The 16,807-nt window shown below is 37.1% G+C and overlaps 1 protein-coding gene across 3 annotated transcripts; it reads left to right on the top strand.

Annotated features, from left to right (window-relative positions):
* The first annotated feature begins 206 nt into the window (after positions 1-206).
* LOC140950663 (vasoactive intestinal polypeptide receptor 1-like) lies at positions 207-16,791 on the top strand. Of its 3 annotated transcripts, none has more exons than XM_073399927.1 (12): positions 207-357; positions 9,942-10,016; positions 10,852-10,988; positions 11,262-11,376; positions 12,724-12,874; positions 13,886-14,012; positions 14,266-14,323; positions 15,008-15,096; positions 15,258-15,378; positions 15,668-15,709; positions 16,020-16,155; positions 16,660-16,791. In XM_073399927.1, the coding sequence occupies exons 1-12, from the start codon at positions 223-225 to the stop codon at positions 16,725-16,727; spliced, it is 1,254 nt and encodes a 417-aa protein (XP_073256028.1). In that variant the 5' UTR covers positions 207-222; the 3' UTR covers positions 16,728-16,791. The 3 variants fall into 3 exon arrangements, with proteins under 3 accessions (XP_073256028.1, XP_073256022.1, XP_073256016.1); XM_073399921.1 differs by having other exon boundaries at positions 15,668-15,721; XM_073399915.1 differs by having other exon boundaries at positions 15,668-15,760.
* Positions 16,792-16,807: the final 16 nt, after the last annotated feature.

Here is a 16,807-nt window from a genome sequence, read left to right as displayed (position 1 = left end):
ATGAATTATTTAGCATGTACATTGGTTTGATTCAAAAGTCTTTGTGATGCGGTAATCTTATTATTTATTTAGCCATTACAATTGTAGCTAACGATATTCTTTTTATATTAATCATACGTTTTTTGTTATATTTTCAAATACAGGGTGGCTGTAGAGCAACTGGGAAATTTTGCAGTGAAATACGTTCCCTCCAAAGTATTCATTCAAAGATTAGTGCTCATTATGCAGTTAAATAGTGCGCCATTGATTACAGATGAGACTGTTAAAGGTCCGTCTGAAAGGCCTTTTAACCCGACGCCAACTGTCCTTAACTTCTCGACTGAGATCTCTCAAAAGTACAACACTACAAGCAAGGAGGTAATAATAATGATCAAAAAGGCTCCATTACACTGCATCATTTCTAAGAACATGTCATTTAACTGGGTAGACCATTTGCATGATGTTTACTAGTGCCAGAATCCACTTGGTTTATTCCTTTCAAATTAAAATACGGGTATTTGTATTTTATTTGCCACACATAACACGATGCCAATTACAAAAAGATACAAAACATGTAGGAAGAAATGGCGAGGATGCCTAAAGGAAACTATAAACATTATGTTAATTAGGCCTCCTCAATTACAATTTTTCAAAGATGGCATAAAAATTACGGCGACGGATACAAAATATTATTAGATGGAAATTTAAAATAACAATCAATATTAAGGAAGTTTACAGATGTTGAATTAATTAATCAGCTTTTTTCCAAGATTTTTGTTGGATTAAACGAATAGTTATTACAAATAAATTCCTTAAGTGCTCTTTTAAAGAAAAAAAGGAAGGAAGCATTGATGATGTGGGTGTTTAAGGTGTTATAAAGTTAAGGTCCTTGATGAAATACAGAAAACTGGTTGAATCGAGTACGACAGAAAGGCAGACGAAATTTACAAGAGTTTCTTGTGTTATACGAATGAATTTTACATTTTACAATGAAATTTTAAAGGTAGAGTATTGTTTTGATAGGAGTACATGAATAAGTTTAGTTGTATTAAGTATATATCATGGTTTTGAAAGACTGGATCAGTATGTGCATCGAAAGGAGTTTTAGCTGTAGTTCAGATCGCTCGTTTCTGTAAAATCTCAGGACGAATAAGGTTAGTTCTGTAATTAGAGGCCCAAACTTAGCTGCAGTAAAAAAAGTATGGATAGGCTAGAGAAAACTACAATGTTCGTAAAGTTTTCATAGATAAATGAAACTGGTTTATTTACGAATAATTCCTATGGATTTAGAACTTTATTGGCGAGATTATTGAGATTTCAGATTTCCGATTTAAATTTTTATCTATGATTACTCCGAAGAATAATGTTTCTTTTACATAGTAATCAATTTTTAGGCCATTAATTAAAAGTTGAATAGTTTGATTTGTACGCTTTTGGCATGGTTTCATACAATAATTTTTTTTTCAAGTTTAATGAAAGCCCGTTCGCTCTAAACCAAATTAACAACTTATTTAGCTCAGCGTTCAGTGTGTTAGTCAAGCAGTCTTTATCCTTGTGATTTCTGCTTTACATCGTTGATGTAGAGCAGAAAAAAACAAAGGCCCTAGTATTGAACCTTGGGGAACCACATACATTATATTAGCACGAGACGAAACATAACCATAGTATTCTACAAAATAAAGTCTGTTGAAAAAATAGCTCCTAATCCATTTCAGAGCCAAGCCACGTATACCATAGTGTTCAAGTTTATCAAATAAGATGGAATGATTGACTGTATCGAAAGCTTTCGACAGATCCAAAAAGACACCAACAGCTAATTCAAATAGACTAAATACAGCTACCGGTCAGAGCAGGACTTGAACTCGGAGCCCGCGAATTGCAAGTCCAGCGATCTAGCCACTCGGCCATGCACGCCGCATCCTCCCAAAATCGAGGTGGAACCTTCTGTAGAAACACAAAGATAAACACCTGGTAGAATTTGTGCCATTTGCTCAGTTGGGAATTTCCTCCCAAGTTTGAGCATTTACTAAAGCTATCGAGAAAAAGTTACCACAGCTGCATTATTTACAGCAGTGATTATATTGGCGTCAACACCTAAAATATGTCTGGAATGTTTATTGTGTTGCAACCAATCACAGGTGAGATCTTCACATCACAGAAACCACAGGCAACGAACGGTTTCCGATCAGTCGTGCATGGAACAAATTATTTTCGTTTTTTTTTAAGGATACAAACTGCCTTATTAGGAATTTGAAACACCGCTGTTCCCCAAGATCAGTGCCGAGGACCGCATCCAGTACATCGTTCGATCTTAGAAAGAAAAGTTTTAGAAGCCAACGCGACGCGACGGCGACCAGCTTTCCATGTAACGACATATCACATGAAGACCATAAAAAATGAATAATCGTGATGGTTTCGTTTCTGATAGCATAATCCTTGCTACTTTTTTTTGAAGAACAAGAGGATTCGATTTGTGTGGACTAACGATTGAACGAGTGTTCAATGCATATCTAAAAATGTATTTTTCTAAGAAGAATTCGAAAAGAACAACTCTCGAATTTCAACTTTATTAAAAACTTTATGAGACTAGGAAACATGTACAGCTTTGTAGGGTGACAGAAAAAAAAGTATCTCCAACACTTTCGCCTGTACTAGTGTAAAAACACAACGTTTATGTCCTTTGCCGATGTATCTCGGCTCCAAGTGAAAGTTACAACAACATAATGACATACAAAATGTTTCAACATATAGCTGTCACACGCGGGTGTTATAAGCCTAAAAGAATTACAATTAATATGGGTGGAATCTTACTGACACACTTGAAGTTGAATTTGCCCCGTTGTTTACACTGCAACCATTATAAAATGAATTTTCGGGAGGATTAGCAGGCAAAGAAATGGGAAGTAACGCAGTACTTTCGTTGAAAGAACTTACTTGGCCTTTACAGTTGTCAATCAGGTAAGGTAAGCGCCAATCCTCTGATTCCGGTGGTACTTTGTTTTCAAGCGCTTTATGAAGGTAAAGCAGATCTTTATCAAGCTCTTGACGATTCAGATATTTTACTGGATTCAGGCGTTTCAAGCGTGGACGCATTACGGCGAAAAAATTCCCGCACGATCGCTGAAGCTGTAACATAAATTGCTCTAGGGATTGCTTGGCCGTTTCCTTATTTTTCCTTAGCACAGTTAGCATTTTTTGAGTTTCACGGATTGATTTTCCCGATTTTGGATGTTTGTCTTTCAATTTACATTTAGTGTGAGAATCACATGCAATTCCGCGGCAATTGTTCCTGTTATGGCCAGACTGATGACAGTGACTACAAATTCTTCCGCGGGAAACGGTTTGGTGCAAATCATTTTCGCTTTTAAGCTTTGCCAAGTGGTCTTCTGCACTTGAAATCTGTGCCTCCAAAAAACTGACATTTTCAACAAGCTCTTGCTTACGGCGGTCTAGAGGAGAATCGATCTTGCGTGTAGTAGTAGTGCTTGAGTTTGATGCAGTTGCCGTCCCTCCTTCGGTTGGCCAAGTTTGTGGTTCGTTACTGCTAGACGTAACTGCTTCGGCATTAAATGTGCAGTACTGCCAGGTTCTTGTGATTTAAGCTTAAGTTGTCGCAGTTCGTGGTCCAGTGCTCGCTTCTCCGCGAGAAGCAAACTTTTTGGCGACGAGAATATGTAGTCGAGATCGCCGTCTTGAAGATATTGTAAGGATTTGCGAGTCAAAAATCCCCGGGATTCAAATTCATCCGCCAATCTTTCTATTCCTGGTATTCCAATTGACATAAGCCACTGTTTTACCTCTGACATTTCCGTATTCTTCAGAACTGTTCTGAACAAGACTTTAGAGCAATTCTCCCACGCACCTGCAACGTACGGTATTTTTGGATACGCGATAAAGGCGAAAAATAAAATTAGACTTACTGACAGCTGTCAAAGGTCTCTGGCATTTCCCTCTGTTTTGTTTGTCTAGTCACGCAGTGTTATTTTTCCAAAGCGATCGAGTGGACTCTCTAATAACAATTAATAAATTACCAAAATAGTAAATCTCCCTCACCTAACAAAAAAGTGTTTACGCTTACTGCATTAGCTGCGAAGCGATGGAAATCAGAAAACTCTAGCGGCTTACCTTGCAACATAGTAACTTGTGATCAGGCGTAACTACCGATAAAAGTTTGAAAACTTTTCGCGCCAAACCGTCGCGTGCGTAGGCCCGGCACATCGGCTTTGTAACTTATTTCAAAATCGCTCAAACCTGTATTCTTCGCTATTATAGCAAATACTGTAAACAAATAGGAAGGAAAAGCAATTGCTTACTTGTAAAAAGACTGAAAATGTTAAAACAAAATGAAAATAATTTGTTCCGTGACAGGTAGGAAACCGTATGTTGCCTGTGGTTTCTGTTGTGTGATGATCTCGTCTGTGATTGGTTAAATCACAATAAACATTCCAGACATATTTTAGGTGTTCACGCCAATATGATCACCGCTGTAAAGTTGTTAATTTGTTATGATTTATGTTTTATTCACATCGGAGTCATCATGGCAACGTAATGACGCCATTACGATTTTTTTTTCTTGATTCCTATTTCTCGGTACCAGAATTTTTTTCTTCAGAAATCTCTTAAGGGACCTTATATCCCTCTTCGCTGCCTCGATCAGGGCAAATTTGAACAATTTCTATGAGAGCGTTTTGGAAATATTTTGGGACAAAGTTTAAAGGGTCATAAAAACAGTGAATAACCATATTATCAACATAATGGGTAATATCTAAAGAAAATGAAGCGGTCCGAAAAAAAGGTTTCATCTCATAGTGGTTCGATTCCATTTGAAACTGTGAAAGAAGAAAAGAGGGTTTGCTTTGGCCTATTTTGAGAAAGAAGAATTTGATTAGCGTGCCGCATTCAGTTGCGTTTGTTACCATTGTTGAATGTAATTTGGTTCACGTTTACAAATTTCACGGCAATTTAGAAACCGCTCGATAATTTTTTTAAACAACTTGACAATCCTGAGATTAATCTTTGATTTATATTGCCTCCAGAATTCACGGACTTTAAAAGCGACAATATCACAAATTTTCCTCCGATTTTGTGTTCACAAGTAAGCGTCTTCGATTCATTATTCACTGGCATTGTTTTCAAGTTTCATATGCACGTGGGCAACTTAGGAAAACAAATTATTTGCACTCAAAAGGACCCTTCGTTTCAAAATATTTCCAGAACGCTCTCTCAGAAATTCTTTAACCTTGCCATGATCGAGGCAGTGAATGGAAGAATAAGCTCCCTTAAGGGATTTCCAAAAAAAGAGAAAAAATTCTGGTACAGAGAAATACAATGGCAAGTAGTAATAATATTTTCACTCGACCCTAACCGTGTATAACTCCTTAAAAGTTGTCGTTAAACCGAAGCAATTTTAGCTCTAACAAGAGAAACTTTTAAAGATTTTCCTTCCAATAAGCAACAACTGGGGTATTAGGATATATTTGCGCGTGGGTGTTGTTGCCTGTAATAAGGTGCCAGTGTTTCATTAGAATCTTTTTTTGAGATTCGTAGTAACAGGACTGAAAGTCGTAACGAATGGCAAAATCTTTTTTGATGTTTTAGGTTTATTTTGTAAAGCCGTTTTGAAACGAACTTCGGCTAGGATTGCTTGGACAAGTTCCTGAGGGTAACCTCTTTCTATATCGCGAGTTAAGAATTCTTTCTTCTGTAACGCAATGATTCCTTAACCGAGTTCGTTCGAAGTAAGCGTAAAGCTTCTCCTTTTAACAAGCTCTTCTTAACACTGAGAGGGTGGCAAGAGCAGAAATGCGTGTATTGGAATGTTTCTGTTGGCTTAAAATGTGTTTGAACATCAAGTATTTTACCTTGAATGAATCATGGTCCTTTAAAAACTTCAGTGTCAATATGTTTTGATGACATTTCGTGTGTAAATTTAATGTTTGCTTGGAAAGAGTTCGCGAAGTCAATAAAATTTTTATTGATTTCGGTTTCCAAAATAGTCCACACCGAGAATATGTCATCAATAAATCTCTTCCAGAGGAATGGTTGGTAAGGGCTTTCATTTAAAAGTTTTTTCTCAATGTGTGCCATGAAAATGACTGAGAAAGCAACCGCCATCTTGGTGCCCATTTCTATGCCGTCTGTCTGTAGGTAGTGTTTGTCGTTGAATTTGAATGAATTTTGTGTTAGAATCAGCCGCATTAAGTCTTTCGAAAATTGAATAGGGATAGGTAGAATAGGCTGATAGTGTTCTTCGTAGAAGCGACAAAAGATTTCGATTCCCTCTTCCTGGGGGATGTTAGTGTACAGTCCAGTGTAGCTAAAATAGCTGCCTCTGGGAGTGGCGTGTTTTCAATGAAGTTTATGAAGTGCGTAGTATGCTTGATGTAAGACTCTTGTTTTTGAGCGATCGGTCGTAGAGGCGAATCCACAGAACTAGAAATGCGTTCTGTGGAACCACCACTACCAGAGACGATAGGTCTGCCGACGGGAATAGCTTTGTGTATCTTGGTCAGCCTGTAGAACTGTGGTATTCGTGGTGGACTTGTCCTAAACTAAGCCACATAGTCATTAGGTCAATATGCCCGTTTGTAAAAAGAGCGTTTATAATTGTTATGACTTAAGTGGCTGTTTCGGATACAATAGGTCGAGTAGGAGGTTTGTAGAAATTCTCGTTAGAGACTTGTAATAGCGTCATTGCGTTGCCAACGAAGGTGACTTCGATGTTAGTAGTAATAGACGAGGGGTTCTGCGCAGTGGTGGTGGTGGTGGAGTGACGTCACAATAGCTCAGGGGATTAAAATGATGAGGTCATCATCTATAAATAGAAAGGTATTCTCTATAACAATCTAGGGAGTTGACGTCATCAAAAAACGATGAGATCATCATCAAAATAATCATTTAATATGGTAACTGGTGAGATTACATCATCAGCTTAAATTAAAAAGGTTTTTTGACATTATCAGCTATTTTCTATAGTCTATGACATCATTATTTATTTTCCTCTTTTTAAGATCACAAAAATGAAGATTATTATTATTAATTATTATTATCATCCAGAACGAAAATGGTTATTATTCAGTCTTTCATAAGAATAAAGTTTAATCATTATCGTATGATCGCGAGGGCCATAGTCCCCCCCTCGAAAGAAATAACGTCTCTCAAGAAAACATTTTGCGACCTCCCAGGGTCAACAATTTCCAAGCTGAAAGAACTTCATTCTGAAGTATTTCTAACAGTTAATTTGGGCAGACTCTTGGTGTTCTTGAAATTTGCAGAGGAACTGGAACTGACGCAGGAAGAATGGGGACAATTATATGCTGTTATTTATCGCACTTTAATATATCAAATCTGAGAGCAGTTATGTAAGGAATTACAACATTTTTTATTCCCTGGGCCTTTGTATATTGTTGCATTTCAATAAAAACTGTAAACAACCAAACTATTGATGACTTGATCATAACACCAATAACAGTAAACTTGTGCAATAAATAGCAAATCTGAAACTTGAAATACCAATTACTAAAGGAAGAACAAAACTTTTTACTGCGCTTTTCACAAACATGCGAATTCTGAAGTTCAAAAGCCAACTGACGATTGCGTTTTTCGCTGCCTTCAATCATCTTAACGGACCTCTTAGGAAACAAAACTTTACTTCACGGGTTCAAAAGGTCAAGGTTTGTGATTTGTGATTGGTTGATTTCGATCCGTTTTGTGTGTTTCTGTGTTTCAAGGTTCGTTGCTTGTGATCGTAATTATGATTGACGGCAGCGAAAAACGCAATTGCGAAGGCGGCTTTTGAACTTTAGAGTTCGCATGTTTGTGAAAAGCGCAGTAATTAGGCACTGTTATTTGTGATTACGCTTAATAAAGATGATGATTCCAATATTAAAAGCTGTTAGGTAACTAGCGACGCGCGACACCCACGTGTGTGTACGAGAAAAAAGAAACTTGACCGAAAATGGCCCGTTTGTATTTTTTTGTCTCTTTTGGCCTGGTTTTGGCATTTCTGGCCTGGTTATGGCCTTTTGGGCCTGTATTTGGCCTTTCTAATACTCTGTATAACCTGACTATTTGCGAAATAGAAGTCATTTGTGTTCAGCCATCGAACTGTCAACAGTTTTTTTAACATGGTTTACACGAGAGTTTGCAGAAACTGTCCGATTTCATGGTGCGGGACGAAGTACCTTGTCAGATTAGCTAACCATCTCGCGGATGTTCATCAGTTAGACCACATACAGCGAAGACAGTATTTACAAGAGGCGAAATTGCAACCTAAAGTTAAAGTCGTCGTTTACGAAAGTGAAGCGGATAATTCCGGAAAAAATCACTCAACTAGTACTCGCAGTCCAGTACAGACACAAGAAACGGTGTACGAACTGTCAAGATCACGAAGAAATAAAGCCTCTTTTAAAGCAAAAGCTAAAAGAACAACTACAAAGAACAAGACAAACCGAAAGAAACAAAGAAAGTCGAACTCTTGGCTTAGAGCCTATAGGAAAATTGTGTAGACGCGGAAGGATTATTTATTATTCCTCGTAATAGAACGGAGAAAACGAACTTGTAATAGTCAGTCGAAGGATTAATTTTCATTCCTTTCCCTTTCAAATCGCTGTGTATTTGACTCTTTTTGTCATTGGTTTTTCATAAAGTTTTTTTAAAAAACTTTATTGCTCGCAATTGTAAGTCGCGTGTTTCAATTGATCCTTGTTAAGTTATTTTATGTTTTTATTGTTTTTATGATAATAAGTCACTTGAAAGTTCTCTCTTGGGGCTTTTCCTGCAGAGCTGTACTAATTTGTTTACAACGGTGGGCTTGCGAACTCGCATAATTAACTGACTAACGATGTCCAAAAGTGGTCGATGGTGGACAACAACCCATCGCTCTAATCATTTCGCAATGTTCGAGTTTTAAATGATTTTACTGCCTACATCATCGCCTTATATAACTGCTCTCAGATTTGATATATTAAAGTGGGATAAATAACAGCATATAATTGTCCCCATTCTTCCTGCGTCAGTTCCAGTTCCTCTGCAAAATTTCAAGAACACCAAGAGTCTGCCCAAATTAACTGTTAGAAATACTTCAGAATGAAGTTCTTTCAGCTTGGAAATTGTTGACCCTGGGAGGTCGCAAAATGTTTTCTTGAGAGACGTTATTTCTTTCGAGGGGGGGACTATGGCCCTCGCGATCATACGATAATGATTAAACTTTATCCTTATGAAAGACTGAATAATAATCATTTTCGTTCTGGATGATAATAATAATTAATAATAATATTCTTCATTTTTATGATCTTAAAAAGAGGAAAATAAATAATGATGTCATAGACTACAGAAAATAGCTGATCATGTCAAAAAACCCTTTTTAATTTAAGCTGATGATGTAATCTCACCAGTTACCATATTAAATGATTATTTTGATGATCTTATCGTTTTTTTGATGACGTCAACTCCTAGATTGTTATAGAGAATACCTTTCTATTTATAGATGGTGACCTCATCATTTTAACCCCCTGAGCTATTGTGACGTCACTCCACCACCTCCACCATTGCGCAGAACCCCTCGTCTATTACTACTGATGTTAATAAACTATAGATCATAACAAACTTTCATCATTATACAATACAGCTATAGTGATATTTTTGCGATATCTTTGTTTATGGTGACGTAGTAAATGCTCAAACTATGGAGTAATCCTCCCCAAAAAAGCCAGTCCAGCCACCTTAAGCGTTTTATTAACGGCATAAATCATCAAACAACCAGGGTATTTCGAAAGTTGTTGTTAATGTTGTTCATGTTTCAAAAATCAACCCAAGTGAAAACGAACCAAAGGCCACGTAGCTCTTCGCTCTCATGAACTGTATTTGTTGTATGTAATTTTAATTTACTTTATTGTTTGTTATTTCATACGGTAGAAGTTATTGTACTAAAATCTACTTTTTTGATGTCACTATTATTATAGCCAACGGAGCCCTCTATTGAAGAAATAATTGCTATCCTCACGGCCAACAACTGCCCTCATATATATTATGACAAGGTAATGTTTTTCAAGAAATCGTGTACGAAATATATTCACTTATCACCGAAAATAAGGCCAAATGTTCTACTGTACTTTAGTAAAATCCAACTAGTGGGCTATTATCAATGCTGCGTTCTGATTGGTTGAGTTACTGCGTACTAGGTTATATGTTATAGCCCACTAGTAGCGAAAAGCGCCGGCTCTGAAAACCAAAACAGTGGCGGCTGAATAGCGTTTTGCTAGCTAAAGTTGTTTTGTCTCGATATTTACGACCAACTAGTTGGAGTTTACTAAAACAATTATTCCTCTCGCCCTCATGGCCTCTGAGTCAATAGCCCGTTCGGCCTTCGGCCTCATGGGCTGTTGACTCAGAGCCCATTCGGGCTCGGGGAATAATTGTTAATTATCGGAAATAACTGTCTTTGGCCCTTGTGAAGTCTAAGGGGAATGGGGGTGTGTATTGGAAGGTTTTGTACTCCCTTTTTTATCATGAATATTTTGAAACAGAGACGAGAAAAAAAAAAAAAAGAAAAAAATACATCTTAACATTTCTTGGCCAAGACACGGAAGAGGCTCGTGAAGAGTTAGGGTCAAGAGTTATGAATATATGAAAATCAAACATGTGAACTGCGGGGTGAAGAATTATACGAAAGATGATCATCGCAGTTATAGACGCAACTTTTTTGGACCTTAACCCGCCCTCTAACTCTTGAAATAGGGTCAAATAACGTAGCGTTTTATGACCCCAAATTTTTCAGATACTTTGCCTCATGAAAAACTGAAGGATTTTAGTAGCTGTAGTAAAATAAAGTCATAATGAAATTGTAATTGTCGATTTATTGTTGTTTTTCAGGAAAAAGACGCCTTTGAAATACAAGAACCTGCTGCCATTAACAAACACCACAAAGTCCAAAGGGACCTTGAGTTGGTCCTTCTTGGAGTATCTGTTGTTGCGGTGATCCTGTCTCTCATAATACTTACCATGATAAGGTACTAACTTAACGCTTAACGGACTTAAACTGAAAAAAATTTTCTCTTGTGTGTTTTTGTGATCTTCACTAAAGGTTACTTTGCACTTGACAGTTTTCAGCTATTATCCTTACGAATAATGATTCTTAAAAATAGCAACTTTCTATAGCCAACGAAGACGGTCGCTTTTCGTCGCTAAAAGGACACAAGAGACGTCCATGCCAGCACGAAGAATCCGTTGAAAGCACTGTGCAAAAAATAGGGCTACTTACCATTTTTTTATTCGTTCTATAGGGTTAAAAGCAGCGAGAGAATTTTCGTTCACAAGAATCTTCTCTTTTCTCTTGGACTTGGTAACCTCGTGTACATTGTGGATATCGCCTCATTTTCTTCACGGATGGATCATATTGTAAGCAGTCTCAAGTTTTTATGGTTTAAGTTCCAAAGTTTACAAGCTATGTGTTAGATTAGTTGTCCCCTTTTGATCTTATCAGTAATGTAATGTGTAGTAAAAATTCTTCACAACGGCATTCTGTCCATTGGAGACTAATTTGAGGTCTGCAGCTCGCAGTCATGCAGGTTTTGTGAAATGCAACTCTAACAATACGAGAGATGGGAAGTGAAAGTTCGCTAGAAAGCCAATTAAAGGTGATTGACTCATAATCCTTATAAAATCTTATGATTCACAGAAAGAATATATTCAAAATTTTTAAGTTCTTGTATTGAAAAACTAGCCTGCGTTGACATATTCAGCATTAAACAACTAGAAAATCACACTGTTGGGACTAAAAACCTAAAATATTTGGGAGACCTACTATTTCTTTAATGCTCTATCAATTTCGGGTATCTTACGCTGGCATCCCAACATTTTTGCATCATATAGGTTTCCTTGATCTCCAGTTGCAAATAAGGACTAATTGGTGGGTCAATTGGTTGAGTTGGCAGGCATTTTTTGTGTGAGCCCGCAAGACTGAGAAACCCCCACAAACCCTTGTTTTTACTAAAACCGCTGGACAAAAAACCTCCCCTGGGTCGATGTTACATTGTCACATTCTGGATAACCAGATTGGCACCAGGTCCCAGTTGTTCAAAAGCTGGATAGCGCTATCCATCGGATAAATCACTATCCAGTGGATAAGTATTAGGGAAACCAACTGCACTATACGCCTTTTGAACAACTGTGGCCTGATCATAATCATAATGATTCAAAAAAAAAAAAAATGACGAGTTTATTTCTGGTGTAGCTTTCATTTTTAGCTCATAATGGGCATGAAAAAATATTTAAGTAAACGGATAACAACCCTACGAATTAGATACTGGTCTTCTCAGTTTTTATGCCAAGCTTAACGTGGGTGATGCTAGCTGTATAGAGCCTTTTCACATGACGTCACGTCTGCCAAGAACAATCAAACTGCGGCCATGTTGGTGTCCCTATCATTCCTGTGGGAATTTTACTCTTTTCACATGTGACTACTCTCTTGTATCGCTGTAGGCTGCTTGGGGTCATTTGCCTAGCTGCTGGCTGCGTGAGTGAAAACGTTCTATTTACTTTACCAGGCCAGAAATTTAAACAATATTGTCTAAATATTGAAATTTTGATCGATATTAAGTATTGCATATCTCTTTGAGTTGCGACTGAATGAAAGTGTATTACTCGGTCCAATCGTCTCCCGAAAGAAAAATCATTTAATAACTGAATAATAATTTAATTAAAGTGGTGAAAAAAGAATAAATTTGAAGGAGGTTTTGTATTTAGGCCCTTTGTTGCTTGGTTACGGTGATTCAGCACTATCTTCACACATCTCTATTTACGTGGATGCTGGTGGAAGGAATCAATCTTTACATAAAGCTGGTCAAAGTCTTCTCAGTCAGAAAACAGTATCTGTCTTACCTGATGATGGGATGGGGTTCGTATCTTTATATTTTTACGATCAGACCAGACATGACATGTTCAGTTTACTTGAATACGAGATCCTTTGATCAAGTGATTTTGATTAAGAGAATTAATCACTTTTAAATATCGTCATAATATTATAACATACTTGATATTCAAGTGAAAGGTTAATCTCAAGAGATTAAGAAAATTACTGGGAAGAACTAGGGCGTTATACGTTTGCCACAACACTTTATATCGCGTGACCTAAGCCTTCACGCGGTTCTGTCGGTTACAAAATACCACTGAAAGTATTTTAAAGAATTCATAAATGGAAGCAATTTATTGCAGGATTGTTTCACCAGTTATTAAAATTTAGATTTTAAGTGATATAGTTTGTAAAATGGTCCCAGTATAAGATATTGAATGAATAAGAACAAAAATAAGAATAATAAATGGGAAATACAAAGGTTTATAACAGTTGATGAGTATCTCACTATCAAGTATCTCACTGTCACTGTAAATGCGAATAATTCTCCCTTGGTTGATACATACATATGTATCTCGGATTTAATGAGTAGCAGTTATGATAAAAGAACGGATTTTTTAATCACAGTAGATGTTGAAAAGATTTTGTTTCACGCTTAATAGATGTAAGCAGCGAGGCTAATTATTATTATGTCAGTCTGAATGAAGACAGATAAATCAAGGCAAAAACTATCTAAACTTGTTTGAAAAGGGAAGTTGTCTTAGTGACCATTAATATAAATCAGTTTTGAGATTTTCTTGTTTTTTTTTTTCAAATTTGTAAAGAAATCAGTTATAATTCCATAAACTCGAAGTTGCTATGCAATGGAAAGCCTCTATCATACACAGGTCTAATTCTTTTCAAATATACTGTAGTTCATACTATAATACCACAATATAATAAATGCCCTTTCCCCTACAAAGACACATTGCTGTTCGTCTATTTGAGGGTAAAATTAACTGTACAGTCCTTCAGTGTATATTAAACAGAAAATGGTTTTATTGTCATTATTTTAAGGAATACCAGCAGTCATCGTTGGCTTGGTGGCTGCTATTCGTCCTTCATCTTATGACATGGAGAAAAGTTTGTATAAGAACATTACATGCGGATCATTGAAAATTGCTACGAAGATCGAAAGAACCAGGTACACTGATATTACATTGACAACCTTACTGTTACTGTAGTTTAATACCATTATAGTAATATATCATTTTTGGCCATCTCATTATTCTCAATCATCATCATTATCATGCTCATCATCATCGTCACCTACATCATCGACATCGTCATCAATATCATCAACAACTACAACTCAAACACGACATGATCATTATCATCCGGCGAGCATCATCATTTTAACGTTTTTAGCTCGCTTTAAATTATTCCTGTGTTTACAGATGCTGGATAAACGGAAGTCAGTGGATTTACAAAGGTCCAGTTTTAGCAATTCTCTTGGTGAGCACCAATGATTTCACATGGCATTCACGCAGCCGTTTCCCAAGTTTGAGGGTGAAATTTGCATTATAAGCTAAGAATTAAACCCGTGGCCCTCCAACTAAACGGAAACACATTGTAGTTCAAATTGGAGTTTGTGGGTTTTGGAAGACAGATAAGATTCGAAGTACCCGAAGGGAAACCTCTCGAAGAAAACAAAAACAACAATGACAACAACAAAATCAGCCTTCGTATGGTGTCCAACCGGGGGACTTAAAACCAGGCCTCATTGGTGGAAGGTGGGGACTCTCACAACTACACCAGCCCTAGTGCTCCTTTGGGCCATGAAGTCTAAGCTTACCACATATATATGCTGCATACTCAGAAATGGATTGCCCAGACAGAGTTACGAAACTAGCTTTGGGTTCGAGGCCTGACAGCCACTACAATATGTAGTATAAGACGATGAATGTTGGAGTTTAAAATTTTTACTTCTTGCAGATAACATGGATGAGGGTGCAATACAAACCGTCAAGTGTGTCACTTGAAAAAGTTATTGCTCATTGAAACAAAATTCATCTTTTGACTCACAGCAGTTTACATTCAAGTTTACTCAGTGCTGTTTAGTTACTGGTGACCTCCCTTCGGGATTTCATTTTATGCCCTTTCACCAGCAGTTCAACGACATTATTTTTTACATTGCAGATAAACTTGATTCTGTTCGTGATCATTTTGAGAGTTGTATTTGATAAAATATCCAGCAAATATGGCAAAAATAAAATAGACGCTACAAGGTAAGTTCTCTTGTACAACAATGAGAAGGCTCGATACTAAATTATTTCTACTATTCCTGTAGGTTTATTTACAATTACGGAAAATAGCTATTGAGGACACTTGATAGATTGTCCAATTTATAGTAACATGCTTTTGAAAAACCGTGAATTTCTCTTTATAGGAGAGGCATAAGAAGTACTGTTGCCCTGCTTCCCCTTCTTGGGGTCACGTGGTTGTTGGGATTCTTTGTTGATTTCCACGATTCCTTGAAGTATGCTTTTATTTTGATGAACTCTTTAATGGTAAGTACCGGTAAAGCTCCATGGGTAAGTTTAAATTATTGATGTATTTGTCCCTAGAGTAGACCAAGTTCAGCTGCTCGTTAATTTGCAGTCTTTTTCTAGAGAAGTAGAAATATGATAAATCATGACTTCTGCTAACCGATAAGACTCAGGCTGATGCTCAAGTGATAAAGAAATCAAGAAAGCTTCTTTGCCAACAACTAGCGAGGCTGACAGAGAATTTTTGTTGAGAGTTTGAAAACAGAAGTCCCCTTGCCATACGTGACTCAGTATTTGTTTTTGTTCATAGGGACTTGTTTTTTGCATCTTCCATTGTGTTTTGGATGACCAGGTAAGAGGCATGGTGAATTCCCAGCCTTTTGCTAGTATTCCTATTGAACAGGTGAGCGACAATCAGTTAATGACAGTTGAATTGTATGACCAACTACTGTGGAACCTTGATATAACGAACTCTACATATCGAAGTCCTCGGTATAACGAACAATTTTCTTTACCCCAGCAATAGTAACATGTATGAAAAAGAACCTCGATATAACGAAACATCGATAAAGAGAACAAATTTTGCCAGTCTCCTGGCTCTTGGTTGAATCGAGGTTACACTGTAAATATACATGTTCATCACTCAACTATTTCTACACCAGGTAAGAGAGGCTCTGCGAGCACGTAAAGCCCGTAGAAGAAAACAGTCAGACCAGAAAGCAGGAACAACGCCCGCCTCCAATCCCACGACACCAACTGCCGACAGAAACAGTCGCATTGACAAGTTTGTATTTTCTGGTAAGGAAGAGAGTATAAGGAAGGAAAAAAAAAAAAGAAAATGAAAGAAAGAGGAAAAAAAAATAAGACGAGAAATAATTAGAGAAATCAGTTGAATGATTTCATTTTTTGTTTATCAATGCATTCTTACATGTAACGTTTTCTCTATAACTCGGTGAGTATAAACACACACGTAAAGAAGAAAGAGTTAGTTGAGGCCTTTATGACAACTATGTTTCAAAAAGTTTCTCTAAAACATGCCTCAAAAGTGCCCAAAAATGAGGGAATACGTTTGAAAGAAACTGTGGCGCTACCTCGATCGTTGGGGAGTGGAACAAAAAAAATTAACTTTATCAATTAAGAAAAACTAATTCAATAAAACCCTTAAGAAAAAGATTCAAACGCTGAGATTCCGATCTCTAGCAGCTCAGCCGAGAGCAAACAGACTTGAGTCGAGAGAGTTCGCATGTAGATCTCCCTTGACAGAGAGACAACTTACTAAAATTCGTTGCTTTTATTCTGCAGAAAAGAGTAACGGAAAAGAGGATGTGATTATAGTGATAAGCGAAGGACAAGATGAGTCCAGGATCTGAAATGTGTCATGCTGTTCAACTCTCGATAGTGACAAAATTACAAGTTTATTAACAGTTTTTGTTTTTGAATTTACAGCGAA

This window comes from Porites lutea, chromosome 1 (genome assembly GCF_958299795.1).
Source record: "Porites lutea chromosome 1, jaPorLute2.1, whole genome shotgun sequence".
Classification (NCBI taxonomy): domain Eukaryota; kingdom Metazoa; phylum Cnidaria; class Anthozoa; order Scleractinia; family Poritidae; genus Porites; species Porites lutea.
The sequence above is the reverse complement of the archived record's forward strand: the minus strand, read 5'-3'. Positions and strand labels throughout refer to the sequence as shown.

Excerpts from the sequence above, each read along its gene's own strand:
- LOC140950663 (XM_073399915.1), top strand. The coding sequence starts at position 223 with ATGCAGTTAAATAGTGCGCCATTGATTACAGATGAGACTGTTAAAGGT. Across the intron at positions 11,377-12,723 it reads CTTCACGGATGGATCATATT|GCCCTTTGTTGCTTGGTTAC; the intron begins GTAAGCAGTCTC and ends TTTTGTATTTAG. Across the intron at positions 16,156-16,659 it reads TGACAAGTTTGTATTTTCTG|AAAAGAGTAACGGAAAAGAG; the intron begins GTAAGGAAGAGA and ends TTTATTCTGCAG.